Source organism: Plectropomus leopardus, chromosome 2 (assembly GCF_026936395.1).
Source record: "Plectropomus leopardus strain MGB_pleo_1.0 chromosome 2, ASM2693639v1, whole genome shotgun sequence".
Lineage (NCBI taxonomy): Eukaryota > Metazoa > Chordata > Actinopteri > Perciformes > Serranidae > Plectropomus > Plectropomus leopardus.
The window spans coordinates 30,700,950-30,723,272 of NC_142177.1; the positions used below are offsets into that span (position 1 = coordinate 30,700,950).

The window sequence follows — 22,323 nt, forward strand, 5'->3', positions numbered from 1 at the left end:
ACCATTATTGGTTTATTGTATTTTCTTATATTTATTGTATTGCCTATTACTATATTTATATGTTTTTATGTTTGTGTGTATAATAATGCATCTTATATTCAAAGGCTGAGTGCTCTCTACTTTCAGGAAAAAATGTAATATATACACAGATAACAAATTAGGCAACAAGTTACTCAACCCACAGATCAATCAATATTGTACTCACTACTTGCCACTTATATAGGTTAAGTCCGTATATCACGATCATGATTGTTATTTCCCAACAATGATAAATAAAGCTAAAAAAAAAAAAAGACAGAATAGTAGTTCACTGAGAAAAGAACAAAAATCTCCCCTTTGTGAAAGTTAGATTTATTTCTTCACCAGCAGTAACTGTTAGAGACAGTAGCCCGCAGTCAGGAAATTTTGCTAGGTTTTTACCTCAAGTTCAGTCTTATCGATACTCTGGCCAGTCACCTCCACTCCAACTACCTTAAGAAACAAAAAGGATGTAGACATCCTGTAGTCTGAACAGTTTCAAATAAATACAGTTGCAGTTAAAGTAAAAACATAGAAAAACAATTAGGACCAAGTATGTGAGCAACAATGTGTAAAATATCTTTACATAGCATAAACATTTAGTTGTTTTTCTCTTCTCTCCATGTTTGCAAATTGCACTTGTTTAAACAAAACACAAAATGGCACTGCAGGCATTTGTTTGCAGAATTTAGGACTCAAAAGGTTTACAAAACAGTTGTATTAAAACAATTACATTAAAAGCTCTCCTTCACGAATTAAGTTTACGATTACTATTAACATCTGACCTTAACTTAGAAATCTTTAAATAAGCTTTGCATTAATACTCTTCCTTAGTCATAACAAACATACTTGAATTTGTAACAGCTCTACCATGTTCACACAGGAGGAACCAAAAATGTAGAAAGACCCTGAAACTGAAGCACCATGTTCACAGGATCATATAGTAAAAATAATATATAATATACTGCAATCCTTTTTTAATAAGCTAAATAAAAGAAGTGGTTATCAAGATCGATAAACTTGAAAGTGTTTCTATGGGCTGTCAGAAAGTCAGCAGTTCATTTAAGGCCAAACAGAAAATAACTAAGGCAAAAGTAACGTGTATTTGTCTTTTTTGTTGGATTTTAACCAGTAAGCTTAAAGTTCTGGTTTTAAAAGAATTAACACATAATCTCTCAATTTGTGAATGAAAAAATAAATATGTTGAATCACTTGAAAATATCATCAAGAATCTGGCAGACAAACATGCACATCTGGTAAAAACATTGTATAATACTTGAAACCATTAGTGTGATTTTTAGAAATAAAGAGGAATCACCTTAGAGCAATTGAGTAAAAAAAAAAGTGCAGTCAGGGGAACCCAGGCAATGCATAATCAGCAAAACACAGATCTTGATTCTTCCTCTGGTTCAATAATAATAGCGTGTTGTTGGAAGACGGGAGGACTGCTGATGCAATGAGTCTTTCTTTCTGAGGTCTAAATATTTAACAGAATTTTACACACTTGTTTTGGCACTGTAAAACAAGGACCTTGGCAAATACTGTTGGATATGTTTGTTCTTGTGTTAACAACGGCATGATTTGGACCAGGATTACAAAGTGAAGGAACCAGGTGACTGGCAACTGTCACAAACACTCTTACGGAGCTCCTTAAGGACACTTGGCATGACAGATTTACTGCAAATGGAAAGATAAAAACAGAAGAAAATCACATTATATTGATTGTTTGTTGAAATTTGAAGTGAATTACTGAGACAAGATTTATCAATGCAGTTAGCAAATAAGAAAGTTAGATGGAAGCAGGAAGCAGACGACTGAGGGGTGGTTTGCATGCAGGCTTCAATAATGAGTCACTGATATTGCAGAGAATATTTTAGTCACTCAAATATTTCAGGCTTTTTACGTCACTCCCGCATGCTGACGTAAACCTTTCAAATGATGAATTTACTTGATACAGAAAACAGAAAATTCTACCTTTTGTGTTATAGAGGAATATGATTATTGAACTCCAAACTGAAAATATTAATGCAGACAGTTTTGGTTTCTTGGTTTGTCTTTGGTATTCAACCTACAGAAAAAATTCAGTGGTTTCGTCTTGTATTTTTTTTTATCGACATCTCACTTTCGGACTAGTGAAAGAAAACAAAAGTTGTGTTATAACTTAGATTACAAATAAAGGGATGTTTCCAGAGATAAAAAGACATAGATAACATATTTGCTGACAAACAATAACAATAAAATCAAATGGTATAAATCTTGTATAATAAAGCCTCTTGTGGCCAACTCTAATAGTTTTCAGGCTGGAATTTCTAAGCATTTGTTCGCATCATGTTTTGTTGATAACGCGTAGCATCATTGTCTCAGATCATGTCACAGAACCCAAATATGGATGACAGATTGTTACTTTACATGACAAATTACACCTGCCTGGACTTATAACACCAGATCTGTAAGGGGCATACCCTGGCAGCAAATTTAGGTTAAATCTAAATTAGCACGGAGGTTTCCTGTTTCAGGTGGTTATCAGGCCAAATAATGATATAAATACCACACACAAAATAAGACTCATACTCCATGCTCGTGAGATTTGCACGCTCTTTGTTGCCAACTGAACAGATTCTGTATCTTGATTCTACCATTAAGACATCAACATATAACCGTTTTTTATTCTGTAAAATCTTCAAGGAGGTGAACTGACTGGAGGGCTTTTGGCTGGAAGTCTTTGTAGTTTTTTTTACTACACCTGCTCAGAAGTCTCAACACTCAGGCAGCTCCAGCTGCTGGAGGAAATGTGGCCCCCAAGAAGCTAACCACAACCATATGTTTTGGGTCTGTTACAAAGTGAATGCTTTATGGCGTGAGATTTATACAGAATTAGTGAATATATTTGGGTCCACAATTAAACTTCAGTCGGATGAGCTCCCATTTGGTCTTTTTCTTCTAACATCTAAATATATAAAACAACATACTTATTTGGAAAACTGAGTTTAGCGACTAAAAAAAACAGTTACGTAAGGAAATGGCTTCAGACAAACGCCCCATCTGTAGAGAACTGTTGAAAAAATTTATGAAATCTTCGAAATGTTAATAATTACCTCTTTAACCAGGCTTCAGGAATCTAAATCTGAAGAAATTTGGAAGAGAAAAATGTGTATTTCCCTGAAATGTGATTCTTTTGTTTAAATTTGTTTATTCTGTTCTTTCTTTCATTATCTTTAAAAGTGAACACCCCATGTTTCATATTAGTCTTTTTGTTTCTACACTGTAACAAAACTGGAAAAATGACTCACTTTGTAAAAGTACTTAACGTAATATGACTATGAGTGTTGTTAAGTGAAATCAAATAAGCAGAATGTCAAAAGAAAAGAAAATGTTGAAGAGTAGCACGGAACAAAGGACTAGTTCTGTTCAACCAGTCTAATACTTTGAAAACAACCATATACTGCTGATAGTACACAAGTATTAAGCAGTATTACCTGTAATTTTAATATGCTATAAACTGAGTTCAGAGTATAATGGCTCAAAAAGCAGAAATGAGTTTATGCAAAGCCGGAGAGAAATGCAAATTTTGCAAAAAATGTAGAGTCTAAAAAGGCAATAAAAAGCCTTGCAGAAGAAACACGAGCCTCTGCTGATGCTTTCATTCTGACTTACATGATGTGTGGAGGACGCTCCTTTGCCCTTTGTTTTGCCCTTGCCTGCCGCCGCTGTGGCAGTGTTGCGGCGCGCCTGCTCATGGTCAAACTCCAGGTCCTCCAGGCGCTGGGTCAGGGCCAGTTTCTGCTGGATGGCCATCCGCAACAGAGAATTCAGGGTCTTCTTCTCATCCTCAGCAGCAGCCAGCTGCCTCTGCATGTCGTCCAGCTGGGTGACATACTCATCACACCTGAGGGGAAGAGAGGAGATTTGGAGCAACAAGCAAGAGAGGGAAAAGGAAGAAACCAGATAAACATTATTTCCAGTAGGTGGAGCAATCTGCCTTGAACTCCTGCTGCTGTCACATGTTTTTTCCATTCCCCAGACAGCATTTTCCAGATGGGAGGACCAGACCTCTGAGAGCTCACTCACACAAGTATTACATCAGACTTCCCACAATGCTTTGTGTCTTGCTCACAAACATACACACGGATATGAAATAGAGAAGAAGAACAGAATATTCACTAAAGCACAGAATACGCATTATAGTTTGGATATTTTTCTTGTCATTATTAGGAAATTATGCTGAAAACAGAAAAATATCATTGTTCTTTGTGCATTTCTGTCATTTTTCTGTGGTAGATACAGTATAACAGATGCGTTATGACATGCAACATGCATATTTCATGTTTGTCAGCAATGAAATGTAAACCAGTGATTATGCATGATCATACCTTGTAGCAAACATGGCTCGGAGAGAGGAGAACGTAGCAGCGTCCTCTTTCAGAGCCTTCAGTTCATTGCGCAGCTTCATCATTGTCTCTGTCACCATGGCCTTCTCGCTGTCATACTTACTCTTCAGGTTGGCCAGAGCGACCTCAGCCGTCTAGAGAGAATAAGATCTTATATAATTATTCATTCATTATTCATTCACTTCTTGCCCTTCTAGTCTGAACTTGGATTATTTTACAGAGTTCCCACACATTGTCATGGACACAATTTCAATACTTTTCCATGACATTTACAGACCTTTTTTTTGCCCCACTTGCCCTGCATTTTTCAAATATATAAAATTCATATAAAATTCGAACACTGTTAAAACATAACTGAATGTATTCAGGGACTGTTGAAAATTTAAAAATAAGGAGAGAAAAAAGTAATTTCTGTTTTCACAATTTCTTGATGTAACAAATGGTGTGATTTTGGTGATTTTAAAACAAAACACACCTTCCAAAAAGTTCAAGAAAAGAAAGTTCCAAATTTCTAATTTCTAATAAAAATTTCTAAAAAATAAAGAAGAGTAACATTTTCTTGAAGTTTTCTTTAAAAATCACCAAAATTGCTAAAATTAAAAAAAACAAAACTAAAAACCCAAACCTTTAAAAATTAAGAAAAGAAAAGTTAAAGAAATAGGCTTTCTATGAAAATTGCCAAAATATTGTAAAGGAAAAAAAATCACCAAACAAATTTTTTAAATAAGGAAAACAATTGCATGTCTGGGGGGTTAGAAGGCAAGTTACTTAAAAATCAGCAGTAAAATAAATACATAATAAAGCCATTTAAAGGTGTGTGCCCCTGCCAAAAGGAATTAAAAAAGACATGACTAGTGGGCATACATGAAGGGAGAGACAGAACACAGGGAGAAACTTTTGTGATACACAATTAAATACAAACCTAACGTTAACAAAACGTTTTCTCACGTCGACAAATACTAAAGCTACGTTATGCTGTCAACTACAGAAAATAGATTCCCTGTTATGTTACATTAATGTCATTTAATTTATTACACACAACACATTTCCATGATTTTTCCAAAACTTTCATGATGTTTACTCGTTAGATTACTTTTCCAGGCCTGGAAAATGTGATTGTGAAATTCCACGACTTTTCCAGGTTTTCCATGGCCGTGGGAACCCTGTTTTTAGTTAAAGACTATCACCCCTTTCTTTTGTTCTTGTCAGTTTGAGAAACAATGAACATCCTTCCTCTGAGAGACATTCACAGCAGGCATGCATACACAAACACACACATATAGACACACGCAGAGCTGTCTTCTGACCTGCTTGTTGGCTTTGAGCACAGCTCTGAGAGTGGCGATCTGTTCCCTCTTGGTGCTGAGCAGGGACTTCAGTTTAAGGATCTCTCCCATGCAGGCCTCCTGGTCCTTATCTGCTACTGTGCTCAGCTCCAGATTGGCAAGTCTCTGACGTGACAGCTCTGTGGTGCGGTCCACTGCTTGCTGCAGATGGCAGATCTGGTCCCTGATGATGGCTACGAGGTTATAGACGTTCATGGGTTCTGGCCGGTGCTCTGAGGCCAGGCTAACTGCAGTGCTGCTGGACTTCCCGGGATCAGTCTCAGTGATCAGCCCATTAGAAAGAAGTACAGATGACTGTTGCTCCTTCCCTTCTTGCCCCTTCCTTACTTTGGCCTTGCCTTCCTTGTAGTAGTCGAGCATGACGCGGTTTGGAGTCTCATTGTTGCACATACACACGTGGTTGTAGAGATTGGCCAGCTCTTCACTGAAAGCTATAAGCTCATCCTGGGCCACATTGAGGCTGCCAAGTGATTCTCCTGCAGCCTCGCTGACCAGACGGAGCTCCTTCTCCAGACGGGCCACCTCTGCTTTATCTGTCTGGCTGACCTTCTCCAGGGACGCCAACTTCGATCTCAGCTCATGGACGTCACTATCCAGGCGCGCTCGCTCATCTTCATACTGGGTTCGACACTCCTCGTACTGTGCTCTCAGGGTCTTAAGCTCCTGCCTTAACTCCCCAGCTTCAGACACAGCCACTGTGTATTTACACTGCAGAATCTCAGGGCCATTGATGTCCAGCTCGTAGTAGTCTCCGTCATCATGGCTGTCCCTGTCTTTTTCACTGTCGAGGGCGGAATGGCGCTCCTTACTGGCCTGAAGTTTCCTCATTGCTGTGAGGTTCTCAGTCAGCCTGTTGACGGTCTCCTTTTGCTCTGACACAGTCCCGTAGGCTTGCTCTAGGTGCTTCTGGCTCTCCTGGAGAGAGTTGATCAGGGCCACTTTTTCACGCTCCACCTAAAAATAAATGCAAAAACAAAGGCATTTTAGTCAGTTTGCTAACTTTACAGCACCTACTCAGAAAAACAAACAAGCAAAAAAAAAAAATCAGCAAACTTTGATAAACTGGAAGAACACACATTGCCTTTTTCTCCTTTTCCGCTAGAAGCATTTCTCTCTTTAATTTTACCAAAACTGACTGAATAAAAATATAAATATTTAATTAATGTAAAAATGCATATGCAAACTGTATGGCCATAGACGATCGATAACCATTTATTTACACTGTGGGTAACACTTGATGTGGACAGTAAAAGCTCTGTCTCTACTGCAGAAATTTTATCTTTTGCAGCCCTTTTTTAAACGAACAACTCCTACATTTTTGCTGTTTTGGCAAAATTAAATAACTTTAGAAGCCTAGATCAAAAAATCATTGAAACAGGAAGTAATAACTTATTTTTAACAAATAAATAGTGGTGAATTAAATGCTCTGTGTTTGCAGTCATGACAGTCAAGGGAAGTCTGCTGTCGGTCACAAATACAGCGCTGGGCAATTCGAAAGTGGCATCTACGGTACCCATGAATCCTCAGACAGACAATCAAAGATGTGCCTAAGCACAATCAACTTTCTTTCGGTGCATGTACATGCTGTGTGATCTAAAGATATGTTACAGTCGAAAGTTAAATTTACTTTTGAGACAATGTGTTGAAAATATGGGATCAGGCAACACACTGCAGTAATTCAGCAAGTAATGGAGCTGGATGCACAACGAGCATCTCATGGACTTTTCATACCTGCATAAGCTGCTGTTTAAGTTTCTGGATCTCTGAGATGTTGAGCTCACTCAGCAGGTCGTCCACCAAGCTCGGAGCCGGCTTGAAAGCCTCTCCTCTCTTGTTCACACCAACTCTGTTGTCTTCATCACCTTCACCTGCCTTGGCCAGGCCATTTTCAAATCCTCTGATTAGATCATCATTGTCGGGCTCGGTGATGGCGGAGGGATCATCATGGAGTTTTAGGTTGTCGATGGAGATATTGAAAGAGCTGTTGTACACAGAGCCGCCGATAGTCATATAGTGGGAGAGCTCCTTGCGAAGAGAGGCCTTCTGTTCCCTTTCAGTTTTAATTGTTTCTAAGGCCTCTGTCAGCTGTCGCTCAGCGATTTCTCTCAGACGCACGGCTTCCTCCTGCTGGCCGTGGAGGCACTGGGAGTCCTCCTCCAGACGGCGGATCTCATGCTTTAGACCTTCAAATTCCACCTTAGCAGATGGTCAAAAATACAGACAAAAAATTAATAATTTTACTTAATTAATTTGTTACCACTTTAGCCAAAGTGCCTAACATTGTACCAGATGGCTGTAAAAAATAAAGTCCAATAAAATAAAATCTTTTAATGTAAAAGTTTGTAGATTTTTTTTTTTTTTTTTAAAAAGGTAGGAGAGCTATTTTTTACTCCAATTTCAAATTATAGCAAATGTCAAAAGTGTAAGTAAGGCAACAGTCTTTAAAGTCAACTTATTTATATATATATATTTTTACATATATATAAATTGTGTTTTAACTGGAAAATTATTACTATTTTGGCATGATTTTCACCCAGTTGAAGGTGTTTAAAAAAGTGAGTATCATGTTCTTTGTCTCACCTGGTTTTGTCTCAGCACAGACACTTGTTTCTGAAGAGAGATGTTCTCCTCCTCCAGCTCGCTGTAGTCCTGCAGCAGACGAGCCTCCCGTACCTTGCACTCTCTCATGTCATCACGCAGCTGACTTCGCTGCAGCTCTGCCAGCTCTGAATTCTGCACACAGGAGTGAAAAGAGGTGGCATGTTATGAGAGGCTGCTTGAGAATCAACTCTAATTAAAAATGAACACTCACTATCTTTGAGTGAAAAAACATCCAGGCAGTGCAAACCTCATCCTCACAACTCTCTGGTTGAGTGAAATGGGGATTGGCATGTCAGCATGTTTCACATACCACAGGGGCAAGACTTGGCAGTCGACTGTAATGAAGGAAGGAGGACATGGTCCATTTACCAGCCCATGCTACAGGGAGACGTGGTGGAGGGCATCCTTTGTGTCACTCACAGTGGACCATTACATCATCTGTCCTGCTGGCTTCACGGCAATCCTGCTAACTTGACCATCCCCCGCCACACGCACAAACTTAAACTCTCTCATAAAACTCACCCTGACAACAAGTGGTGGTCTATGTCAACCTAAACTTCAGGAAACTTTACTAACCCTCTCTTTCAAACTATGTTGACTTTAACTGAATATATTATTGGACAGATGCATACCTTTTCAAACACAAAAGTACTTTGGTTCAAAGTTAATACCTTTGATTTGTGAGATAAACTAAGTCTAATTTTAGCACTAAGAAAAAAATTACATTTGATTTAGTCCACAGTTTTACAACACAAAAAGGCAAGTATGGTACCACATACACCACAGATGTAAATTGTGTATCTGCAAGTCAACAATATCCAAGAACAGTTTCAAGTTAACCAAAAAAGATCTATTCTGTAACATCCAGTTTTCATACATACTGACTTCTATCTCTAATCTAACAAAGAATATGAGATTTTGTTTGTATTCTTTATAATTGAAATGGCATTCAAATAACCACAACATGATGTTTAATCATCCTGAAATGAAATTGAAATGAAAATGAAATTATTATTACATTTAATTTATGATTATAGTAGTGGTATAGCATTTTTTCTTATTGTTTGTTGTTTTCAAGTGGACTTGTTTAAGCTTCTGGGCTCTTGACCTCTCCTGTAACTTTTTTTTTATTCATCTGGATTTTATGCAGTTTTCCATTGTGTGCAAATAAACTTTACTATAGTATAGTATAGTATACGTACTGTCTTTTGCTGTACTACACTGTACTGTAATGTACTGTACTATGCTATACTATACTACACCATACCATACCATGCCACACTATACTGGACTATACTATACTTATACTGGACTCTAATTATTATACCTCTCTCATCTCCAGGGCAATGGACGACAGACGATCGTTTTCAGCTTGCAAACTGGCGAGGGAGGCTTTGGTCTGTCGGAGCTCATTCTGCAGATCCAGGACCTTCTGCTGGTACAGAGCCTCCTTACTGGCAGACTCCAGGATCAGTGACTCTTCCCTGCTTTCCCCATCAGCTGCTACCTTCCTGTGGGCTGAGTAAGCTTGTCCAAAGGCCTGGGGACAGAGACAAATGATTTCATCAGGGCAAAGTACTTGATCAAGGATTAATAGCTGGTCTGTTTTAAGACGCGCACAAAGAACCACAAGCATGGCCAGAATAAGCTCTGATGATAGACAGGGGTTCTGTTTCCATAACAGTGTTCATACCCAGGGCCTGTCATTTACTGAATTTATTATCGTCTGTCTGTTCGCCGATTACCTTACAGAAGACCATTCACTCACAAGTACTGTACCATCCCGCTGCTACAATAAGCTTTCATGTCATGATGTTCATATTACACACTAACAGAGCAAGCACTGATAACATCTGAACTGCATGAATTTTAATTTGTCACGCTCACATGACAGGCTGCAGCCAGCTGGAATCTGCTGTTGTCCAGTCCACATATAGGGAACAAAAACCTCTCATTCAGTTTTGTCTGTCTTGGAAATCAGTTGAGAAAATCAAATTCAACTGCCAGTTAAAGGTTGAAAATATCAAAATTTAATACATTCTGATAAACACTGGTGCCGCTGGCATTCTTATTTGCCATAGACATTTATGCCTGTTTTGCCACTGCACTTTTCTGTATATATTATTTCACCTCCACTTAATGTTACGAGCCCAAGTCAAATAAAGTCAAACCTAAACAAAATCCAAATCTTTGCACACATATGCTTACCTTACGCCCCAAATTTACCATTTGATTTATGGAGCTTATTTGGAATGGTACACAGCCAAGGAGTGAGCACTTTCTAACATGTTAATTCGGGGCAAAAAAAAACTTTGATGGGCACTTAACAGGAATGTCCACAGGTTGGTCATATTCATGTATCAAAATAAAATGTAAATATAGATTCTTATTCTTACTAAATTTAATCACAAATTGTGATCATCAATGAGTTCTCAAAACAAATGCCATTTTATCCCACCGATGACATTATTCCATTATTTCACATGACAATGCAAAATAAAGCAAGAAAAGGTCAGATACTGTTTTGCAGTTGATCTGAAAAGCTGCTGCTTTGGGGCATTTTCAGTCACTCTGGATCACAATAACCACAAAAAAACTCCACAAGATGCCGGAGGAACTCATGACACATTTAAATGTACTTCCTCTCTGGGCTGATCATGGCCTTTCTGAAACAGACAGGCAGACAAGGCAGTGTCTAATGACGGCGATCACTCCAAAATGAACTAATGGCTGGAACTCAAGCAAAGTATATAGGCTTAAGTTAACAGTATTGACAGAGTCGGAAAAATAGTTTAAATAGGATGAACGGGGTGACGTCACATTCCCACAGCCATCTGACTTAAAGGCTTGCAGACACGCAGCCAGCAAACCCTGACACTGAGCCAAACTGGTGACGTTATAACTGCTGTCCAAGAAAGTCTTGAAACCACCACAGAGCTGTAGCTCTCTTTCCCACCAGAACCTACCCCAACTTTTCTTCTACAAAGATTTCCAGTAAAACAAACTGATATGTATGCAGGAGTCAGCTTTAATATGAAATGATCTGTAACCAATGGTTCCCAACTGGTGGGTCGCAGTCAAAAAGTAGGTCGTGGGTCCATTCTGAGTGGACCGCAAGTGAGTTAGGACCATTTCAAGTTTGTGAATGACAGGCTGTCTGTTTTTTTTTCTTTGTCTTTTTGACCCTCCCCAAAGCTACAAATATCTTTCCTTGAGCCTCCCTAGTGACTCATGGAAAATGCTGGAAGTGTTCGTCCTGCAACGATAATTTTTTTAAGATTTAAAAGAAAAAGAAAATCGCCAAAAGTTGTTTCAATTTTTCACACAAAATTTTTTTTTGCAAGTTTTCTTTTTTTGAAGAGAACACATTCAGGTTTTTTGTTTGTTTGTTTTTTATTTGTCTTCAAATGCTAGAAACTCCCCTAGTTTACACTAACCAACTCTTTATTCTTGCAATATGTTTTATTTCATCGTGTTTATGCCATGTGTTATTTACATTTTGCAAAATAAAATTTAACATGTGGTCATTTCTCTTATGTGCGGACCTTGAACTAATGACTAAGTCCAGTTGAACCAGTTGGGAACCATTGACCTACAGCACAGTGGGTGCAGATGGATGATTCCCTCTCCTACATCAGTGACATGCTCTACTGAAAAGGAAGCAGCAGCAGTCCGAATCATGAGATACCAAGAAAATGACTACAACAATGAGTCACTTGGTGACTGCGTTGTGATCTATGTCATGAATAATGCAATGTGGGGAAAAGAAATTCACCAACACACAACTAAGAGGTCATTCACTTGCCAAGTGAGACACACGTCAGTGACTTCCTCATCAGGACTGGGGCTGCAATGTATAAATAAAAAATAGAGCTCTAACAATTAGTCAATTAATCTATTTATTAAAGGTGGTTGCAGTTTCTGTGAGGAAGTGACGCTTTTCTTTGTTCTACATAACAGTGGCCTGATTTTATTTAATATTTAAGGACTGTTGGCTGAATAAAACAAGCAACCTGAAAACATGACCTTGGCACTGTGAGGAAATTATAACGGGCATCTTTCACTATTTTGAGACCTTTCATAGACCAAAAGATTAATCATGAAAATATAGGGCTGATTAACTGCTCATAAAAATAACTGTGACATGTAGTGATGCAACCTTCTTTTTAGAGCTAAGTAAGACACTGGCTTCTATCTCCGCCTATCTTGTTTATTATTCAGAGCAGCTATCTGTACACAACATTTTGCATTTGTAGCTTTCTGGCTACCAGTGAGCTTTGAAGACCACAACTGCTGAATGTTAAGGCCAATGTGGAAGTGCCTTAGGATGCAGTTCCTCAGAAGGCTGGCTGGCTGCAAGACTCTGGCTATACTGAGCAGATGGTAAAACCCCAAGTTCTCTCTTAAAATAAATTCAAAATTCCCCACATGTTAGGATCTTAGTAGCTAATTTCGCTTCTTCTTGTCTGTCATTAAGGTTTATTTTTAAGTAGTGCTGTCATAAAAATATTGATTTATTAATAGATATTGATTCTGAATATTTGACACCATTTTAAAACTCATGTTCTGCAGTGTGCAAACACTGGTACCAGCTGCACATTCTCAATCTATCTACATGCTAATGTTTACCACAATAAATTCATTCTGCCGTTCACTTTTGCTAACAAAGAAAAGACAGGCGTTGTTGTCATGTTATACCCTTGTAATATTTATCTTTAATTTTAAAATAATAATAATGATAATAATAATAATAATAATAATAATAATGATAATACAATTCCATCAACACATAGAGTCAAAAATGGTATAATATTGAAATTTTTCAAGGTATTGTATTGAGGTCAGAAATTCCAGTATCAGAACATCAACATTTAGAAGATATTCATACTAAATGGAAGTTTTGCTTGACTAACAGATGTCTGAATGTGTCTCACATTCAGCAGCTCTGGTTGGTGCTTTTCCCATCTCACCTCAGGTTTGCTCAGGATCTTCCTCTAATTTTGAAATTATTAGCTCCAATAGCTGTCAGATATGGCAACAAATGGTAAACTCAAAATGAAAATCATCATAGAAATCGGAGGGTGACGTGACAGACTATCATGTTCATATAAGAAAACCTGTCTAGAAGTAATAATGGATGTGAAAAGAAATTTGTTGACATCAGTATTTAATGCTAATAATGGGTTTCGGGCAGCTGAATTGAGTGATAATGACAGATCAAAAAATCTTGTCACGTGAAACAAGGTCTCTTTCCTGACTGCTTCACTGGCCCAACCACACTGACCAATCTCTGATAAGGTGGTATCTGGTTAGTGGTGTACATCATAAAGTTTTATCACAATACAATATTATATTTATTCTTTGAACATCAACATGATAATTGCTGACATCATAAAAGTCTGACGCAATATTTTGATTCGGTTCAGCTCAGGAGCCTGTGATCAATATGAGATAATATCAGTAAAAGTACTCAATGTCTTTTTCTTGGCTGCTTGTCATTATCTGCCAGGCAAAGGCCGGTGGCACTGTTTGAATGTCTAGAAAGGAGTTGTATTTAGACAGAAATGGTTACACAGAGGTGAAATGGGAATTCAAAAAGGCATCGATGATATTAGATAAAATATTGTTGAACTGATATACTGATTGAGATCAATGTACTGTAACACTCCTATTAAAGGGGTTCTTCATACCAGCTGTAGGCTATAGCTTATATGGAGACATTCAGAGGAACCAGAGGCTAGCACTGCTGTAGATGACAGTTCAAAACATCTCTCCAAAGAGGAGGATAAATAAACAAAGGAAAGGGAGATAGAGAAGTTATAAAAATGGGAGGGATAATGTCTGAGGGAAAATGTCGTTGTCAAGATTTACTTTTAACTGAACTGCAATAAAAGACTGAAAAACATTTTTTATCACTACAGCCTGACCCTTCCTGTAGCTTTTAAACCCAATAATCTAGCAGCAGGTTGGCCACAAAGTGATCTAAGTTTGACATGCTGCTGCACCTGCAGACATCTAAGTTGAAAGCCTCAACCTCACATACCAAGAACAAGTGGTGTTGTGCTCAAATGACCAAAAAGTAATGTTTTTATCCTTCAATGGGAGGAAAACATTAAACCGCACAACTTTTAATTTGCTTTGACAACTGTGAATAGCATTTGGTTGCCTGATTAAAATCTGTCATAACCTTATGGCAGACTTCTATAACAATTTAGGATAGTGACACTCCACTTAAGGCCTGTGGGCCAAATCTTGCCTAAAATCCTAGAAATGCCTTAAAATCTGAGAAATGTCCTAAAATCTGACAAGCATCCTAAAAATGTCATAAAATTAAAGGAATGTCCTCAATTCCTAGAAATGTCCTAAAATCAGAATAATGTCCTCAAATCCAAGATATGTCCTAAATTTCTAGAAACCTGCTAAAATCCAAGAAACATCCTAAAATCCTGGAAATGTCTACAACTACAATTCTAGAAACGTCCTTGAATCCCAGACATGTCCTAACATCCTAGAAATGTCCCAAATTCTGAGAAATGAAAATGAAATGAAAAATAAAACCTGAGAAACATCCCAAAATCCTAGAAACATCCTAAGTCCTATAAATTTCCTAAAATCCTAGAGACATATTTAAGTCCTGCAAATGTCCTAAATCCTAGAAACATCCTAAAATCCTAGAATTGTCCTAAAATATTAGAAACCTCCAAAAATCCTAGAAACATCCTAAAATCCTAGAAACATATTTAAGTCCTGAGAATGTCCTAAATCCTAGAAATGTCCTAAAATCCTGGAGACATAATTAAGTCCTGCAAATGTCCTAAATCCTAGAAATGTCCTAAAATCCTAGAAATATATTTAAGTCCCGCAAATGTCCTAAATCCTAGAAACATCCTAAAATCCTAGAAATGTCCTAAAATCCTAGAGACATAATTAAGTCCTGCAAATGTCCTAAATCCTAGAAACATCCTAAAATCCTAGAAATGTCCTAAAATCCTGGAGACATAATTATGTCCTGCAAATGTCCTAAATCCTAGAAATGTCCTAAAATTCTAGAAACATATTTAAGTCCTGCAAATGTCCTAAATCCTAGAAACATCCTAAAATCCTAGAAACCTCCTAAAATCCTAGAAATGTCCTAAAATCCTAGAGACATAATTAAGTCCTGCAAATGTCCTAAATACTAGAAATGTCCTAAAATCTAAGAAGCCTCTGAAAATCCTAGAAACATCCTAAAGTACTACAAATGTCCTCAAATTCTAGAAAGAAATGTATGGGGCCGCTACAACTGGCCCCTCGTCTCCAATTATTTTTGCAAAAGTGCTCCAAGAAAGCAAGCTGTGTATCCCTGATTCACGAGCTTGTCCATTTCAAGCTCGTAAGCACTTGTTCGTGTTTTTTGGAAGGATGATCTGAAGTTATGGCTGAGCTTTAAATGAACCAAGCCCATGACAGGCAGTTTATATAACGTATGCTGGTTCTGATTACAGACTGTGTGGTTCCGGTTTGCATGTTAAAAGCCGTTGGTAAACAGTCGACCGTTACTGCAGCAGAACCTAACCGTTAACTTGCTGCTAACGGAGAAAATACCGAGTTAAATGCCGTGTGTTCACATACCGATACATTTAGCTTAACGTTAAAACTACCGTCAATGTATTAAGTGTCTGTCTGCGTGGCTATGACCTCAGGTTACCTCCTTCAGCTGATCCAGCTCATGCCGGACCGTCTCGTATTCCGTCTCCAACTCGTCGAATCGCTGCTTGAGCTGCTGTTTCTCCTCCAGCACCGCCAGCCCGTACTCCGCCGCCTGGATTTTCTCATGGGTCGTCTCACGGAGCTCCCGGGTGAGACGCTCGACCTCCACTCGAAGCCACTGAGGCCCGGCCTCTGTCACCAGTACCGCTTCGGGATATTCCTGCTCGTCCATAGACATCTTGGTGAGGCGCCGACTTGCAACCGTATCGGGACCCAGCCCTGGCTAACAGGGAGCAGCGCAGAAAACCACCAAGACCGCGAATCACTGCCGGCTTTGTTTGAACCGCATTGTTAGGGACTTAAATGGCGTTAAGTTCCCTTTACCTTTTCCCGCCGCAGACTTTAACGATGCTCAACCAAGACGATACTTTTGTCATTATCAAGGAGTTTCCTCAGCTCCTCCGGGAAGCTGACAGAGGAAACTTCAGTTGAGATCATCGATTGGAAAAAGCTACCCCTTGCACGACATTCAAATCGGTATGAGTGGTAAGGGAAATGTAGTTTAAAGTGTGCTGCCAGCATCTTAAGGGCAACGTACTGCAGCTGCCATATTGACTTCAAGTACCAGAATGTATTGCGTGGACTTGGATGCGAGCCATAACTTGTTGAAGATTTCGATTCAGCACTGCCATCTAGAGACATTAAAATCAAACTACCCCTGTAAGATACATTCATTTTATTTTTATTTTATTATTAACCTTTTGGAACATAAAGCATGTGCAGCTTTCAGACACTTTTCGGAAGTATTTAAAGCTTCAAACCTTGAGGTAAATGGTGATATTGCTTTCAAAACATGGGGAAAAGAGCAATGAGCAACTTGGCAAGAATTGTTTAAAAAAATGCATGAAATGAGTAGATTTAGAGAAATGTTTTAAAGAGCAAAAGAAAAAAGCTAGGAAAAATGTGTTTCTTATTATCATGATTACATATTTATAATTATTTTACAAATAGTTATATTTTAAAGCGCCTTTTCAAGGTTATTTCCTTGTTTTTTTTTAAGTTTGTACTGTAAATTTCAGGTAATTTTCTTGCATTTTTACAAATTTCTTGATGATTTTAGGGTGATTTCTTATTTCACTGCTTACTGCCCTCTTCCTTTGTTTTTGAAAGAAATCAAGCCAATTTGCCAAGTTTTCAAAGGGTTATTTTTCCATTTATTATTAGTTTTATTGAGTGAATATTGTGAAGTCTATGAAATGTCAAGAAAATACAATTAACAAGCTCCCAGAGCACTAGATGACTGTTTTTGTTTGACTAACAGCCCTAAACCTCGAAATATTCTATTTAAAATTATATAAAATGCAGAAAAGTAGGCAGGGCCCTTCAAATGTTATAATGTTTTTCTTTTTTTTTTATCAGTAATAACTGTTAACACTGTACAGACATTACTGACGTAAAGCCTAGCATCAAGGGGAAAAAAAAGATAGGCCTCTATAGGCCTAGATGTCAAAGTCTTCCAATAAATTCATGATTAAACTGACTCATCCTGCCCTTTTAAAAGTGTCAAGGTAGATTGCTGAATTATTAAAACATATTCATGTCAATGTGAAAGCAACACATTCTTATCTGGGACTTTCCGTCTGTCTGTACATGACACTTGGCAGAGTGGTTTGACAGGGTAAGGAAGTTGTCTTGTTGATGTTTGATTATCCTGTCGTCACACATGCCTGGAGAATTCACCTGCTGCCAAGGTTAGATGGTGAGTATACCTGTGTTTCTAGATCTCAAAGTCCTTCGTCTGAGGTAATGTTTATCTGCTCTCTCACTATTTGTATATAATTACACTATATTATAGTACTATTTATTCTCTCTGCTTCTCTGTCTTTCTGTCTTTCACTCTCCACCCTTTCTCCTTCTGCCAGCCTACAGCCTACTTTGTGTTTATCCACCAAGCAACAGCATTTGTGTAGATCTGTCTTTACCAAGAGATCCTGATAGTGTCTTTCAGGAATATGAAAGAGGATTTTTACCAACACTGTAAGTACATTAGGGGCACACAACCAGAGAAATCCACCTTCATTTAGAAGATATCTATTATTTTTGATTTCTATTCTTCTGAATATTTCAGACAAATATTTCCATTTTTATTCAATCTCCTTTGGTCTGGGATGTGGAACAGCACTATACAGGCCCTTCTGTTGTAAGTAGACATATTATATTCCAATGATCTTATTTATCAAAAAAAATACTTATTTTTGTTTGGTATATTTTGTAAAATGGCCCATGTTTGATAATGTTTGTGTTGCATTTCAGCACTTATGGTTCCATTAGTTCTTGGTGTGTTCTTCACCATAGTGTTTGAGATTGTGGGCATAATATCTGGTAAGTTAAAAATAGTTATTAAAAATAGTCATTTTTTATTGCCTAAAAAAATTAGGTTCTCCTTTGAGATGCTAAATGTTACTTTAAATGATTCCCCGAATCCCCTTTATGTTTAGATATATAACAATGATAATACCAATGTACTGTATTTATGTTTCCTATCAGATTTGCCACCCCATACTAGGAGATGTAAAGGACCCCCCTTTGAGAAAAGAGGTACGTACACTTAAAGGTGAACACCACCTACATGAACAATTCCAGTGTTATTCCCATGGCCTAGATATTCAATATTTATAAATATGAGCTGCAGTTGTGTTATATGAAACTGAGTTGGGTTAGTGATAATTCTCATAATAGTTTTTAATCTTGTCTTGTTTGTGCTCACCAGTTGCTGTAGCATGTGTTAGCCTTTTCTTTTGCAATTTCACCGGTGGTTTCTGAGGGGAACAGTGTGTCAGAGTTGAAATGTTATAAAACGTTTCACTGTGACTCACAAGAATGTCCGTACACTTGGGATAATATTACAGCTAATTGGCCAATAATTTTTATTACGTGTACATTCAGTATGCTACATACTGTAATTACAAACTAGTTCACCTCTCATTTGGATATTTGCCACACATCAGTGGTGGAATGTAACTACAATGAATGAATGAATGAATGAATGCTTTTAATTTATTGTCATGCCACCTAGTGGCCCATCCCCCACAGGATTATATGACACCTTTGCAACAAGATGCACAGTAGTCCAAAGTACAGGTTTCATTACATGAAGATAGTTTCCGGTATTGCTGGCAAAAAAACAAAAAAACAAACAAAACCCAATAATAATAGTAATAATAGCAAAACAACAACAACAACAACAACAACAATAATAATAATAATAATAATAAAAGATGGAATAAAATAAATAAATAAAAAATTAACGTAATAATAATAATAATGATAAATACATTGGTGAAAAAATACAACAAGACAAATATAGTGAGTAAACTACATTTGCTCACAATACTTAAGTACAAATTTGAATTACTTGTACTTTACTTGAGCATTTTAAGAGGATGTGTCTTTTTCTTTTTTTCTAATAATTTCAAAGTTTTGTCATGCTTTGTTTATTTTTTTTAAAGATTTTTCTGCATTGGGTACTTGTACTTCTGATAATTTAAATATATTTTCCTTACTTTTACTTGAGTAACATTTTCAATGCAGGACTTTTACTTCTGTATTTTCACCGTGTAATATTAGTACTTCTTTTTAAGTTAAGGATCTGAGTACCTTGTCCATCACTGCCGCACAGTGAAAAAAAAATCTATTTTTTTATTTTTTAGGTGGAACTTTTTAAAGAGTTTTAAAACTTGCCAAGGGTACTGTTTCATTTAATACAGCCTGTGTGAGGAAGTTATTTCAAACAAAAATCATGATTTGTTCTAAACTCAGAATATCTCCCTGGGTGTTCTCAGTGTCATTTATAACATCTTTCCCAATTCATTGTCTATAGAGCTGCTCCAGACTTTATACTTGATACTTAGATTTTTGGACTGTCTTGTACTACAGGAATAACACGTATACATTTTTAAAATGGACGTAGTTCCCCTTTAATAAATGATTTGGTTGTGATTCGTACCAGCAATTTAATTTGTTCATTTACAGCAGGTTAAAAGTAACAATGAAACATGTATTTATCACTTACAAATGTTTTTAAAGATTGGCTCATTAATATCTAATAGCTTTTAGCCTCTATATAGTTGGTTAATAGTGTCATAGTAATTTTAAAAACAGATATTATCAATAATTCCTGGAGCGAGTAATAATATTGTTGGCACCTGCCATCTATACATACAATATGATAAAACAATGACTGTGAATTCTATTTATGGCTCGGTACACTCATTCAGACCTGTCCTTTATAAAATCTAACATTATCCTCTGACTCTCTCTCTCTCTTTAGATGTTTATTGGGGGTTTTGTTTTGCACTTTTCGTGGCCATCCTGAACCTCAGCTCATATCACGGTACAGCTACGTAACTTTACAGTATGTGAGATATGCAAACACGCCTTGTGAAAATCCCTTCTCTGTGGTAACATGCTGTGCTTTATTCCAGTCTACACGCTGTCTTATGGATGTGGAATCACAGTGTTTGCTCTTAGAGGAGTAAAACGGAAATACAGCTCTTTATGGTAGGTGTGCTTACAAGCTGATTTAAATTTTCACAATTTTTATGATAAATAGACTTTGTAGCTTCCCCACAGTCTAAATTCTGTGACTTTAAATGTCTTTGAAAGTTAAAGTGATGGTATATGTATGATCTTTTGGACAGGAAACTGAGAAAGAGACGACACCCTCGGTGGTAGAAGGAGTTTCCAACCACAGAGGGTGAATTTACAGGCAATGATATCTGTGGTTTCTAAGGTCAAAGAGCAGAGTTGTGTGTAATGAAATGAACTTCAGACTCAGAGATGCTAAATTCTACCAGGATGTCATGCACATCACAGAAACAAGCACGTATAGTCATCTGTCAGACAATTTTATGATAAGATCTTCAGCTGGCCTTTTTAGGTAAGAGGAACTGTTCAAACCTCCCCTCAAAAAAACAGATTGTCGAAGACAGAGGTGTCTGCCTTTTACTACAACATAATGGGACAAGATGACACAGGGCTTGTGGAGCTCAAAGTGCTTAAAAAAACATTATAAAAAAAACTCAAAAGCAATGTCTCTTTCCAGAAGTCATTTTCCAGAGGCCTTTGTGAGCAGTTTCATGTAGGAACTATTTTCTTTTTACCGAACTACACCTGCCTAACGTATCACTGCGCAGAAGGATGAGAGGCTCGTGTCTGAGTGCGGCTGGAGCAGCAACATGACCCACCTATCGTCACCTACCATCAGTCCACGATCAATCCCCTTCAACTCTTGGTGCAGATGTGGAAGCCCTGAAGAAAATACTAAGTTAAAGTTTAGCCAGCTATGAATCTCGTTACTTAGAAGGTAAATCACGTTTTTAGTAAAATGTATTTAAAAAATAGAAAGAGTTGATTATAGCTACATTTGGCCTGATATTTAGTCACTACAAGTGGCCTTGTGGCAGAGTTCAACTAACCGTGGCGTCAGTGAGTTTGTCTTGTAACAGTGGTGTGCACAGTTTGTGGGGGGCGTGTCGTGTAGGCTTTAAAAGGAATTTGGCTGCAGTTATACATGTCCCCTTGTGCTCGTGACAGCACGAGATTTTACCTTTGATTGCATCCTCCTTGGCTGACTTACAACAAGTAAATTTTTCGTCTGCAGAGTGATACAGAGGCATGTGTAGTTCAGTAGAAACAAAGGTTCCTACATGAAACTGCTCACAGCAAAGTGGATTATCTTGAGTAACCAGGTCATGATTTTTGGAAAGAGACATTGCTGTTGAGTTTTTCAAATATATGTTTTTTTGGCACTTTGAGCACCAGAAGCCAAGTATCATCTAGTTCCATTATATTGGAGAGAAGGCAGACATCTCTATGGCCGATATTTCCCACACTCGGCAACTGGCAAAAAAACAATCTAGATTTACAAATAGAATGACAAATAAGAGGAATAATATGCATTTTTGATTTTTGGGTGAACTTTTCTCAGGGATGTATCGTGTATGGAAAGAAAGTAATTAATTTATTAAACAGATGTGTGTGCTTTAAGAACTGTTTTATACTAATGTATGTTGTCATTAATCATGTTTTTGAATCATTAACTTAGACATGAATTGAATTAAAAGTACAGATCTGTGTGTATGCTGTTTGAACTACACATTACACAAATAATCCTCTGGGGGAAAAACTATTTTAAACACTCAAAGTCAAATGCAGAGGGCTTTATTACATGAAAGTAAGGACATACAAAATTTCAAGTAACAAAGAAAGTGTTTGTTCTC

The 22,323-nt window shown here is 37.5% G+C and overlaps 2 protein-coding genes across 2 annotated transcripts; one reads left to right on the forward strand and one right to left on the reverse strand.

Moving 5' to 3' along the window:
- Nucleotides 1-335: 335 nt before the first annotated feature.
- Nucleotides 336-16,526, reverse strand: LOC121959063 (protein bicaudal D homolog 2-like). Its single transcript, XM_042508246.2, has 8 exons — nucleotides 16,041-16,526; nucleotides 9,681-9,893; nucleotides 8,333-8,485; nucleotides 7,484-7,948; nucleotides 5,714-6,706; nucleotides 4,389-4,540; nucleotides 3,673-3,904; nucleotides 336-1,695 (listed from the first exon to the last, which is right to left on the reverse strand). Exons 1-8 carry the CDS (start codon nucleotides 16,278-16,280, stop codon nucleotides 1,693-1,695), a joined length of 2,451 nt encoding a protein of 816 aa, XP_042364180.2. The 5' UTR covers nucleotides 16,281-16,526; the 3' UTR covers nucleotides 336-1,692.
- A 42-nt stretch (nucleotides 16,527-16,568) lies between these two features.
- Nucleotides 16,569-22,179, forward strand: LOC121949314 (uncharacterized). The gene is made up of 8 exons (XM_088090763.1): nucleotides 16,569-17,801; nucleotides 17,965-18,079; nucleotides 18,171-18,242; nucleotides 18,356-18,424; nucleotides 18,590-18,640; nucleotides 20,373-20,435; nucleotides 20,527-20,602; nucleotides 20,743-22,179. Exons 2-8 carry the CDS (start codon nucleotides 18,055-18,057, stop codon nucleotides 20,774-20,776), a joined length of 390 nt encoding a protein of 129 aa, XP_087946889.1. The 5' UTR covers nucleotides 16,569-17,801; nucleotides 17,965-18,054; the 3' UTR covers nucleotides 20,777-22,179.
- Nucleotides 22,180-22,323: the final 144 nt, after the last annotated feature.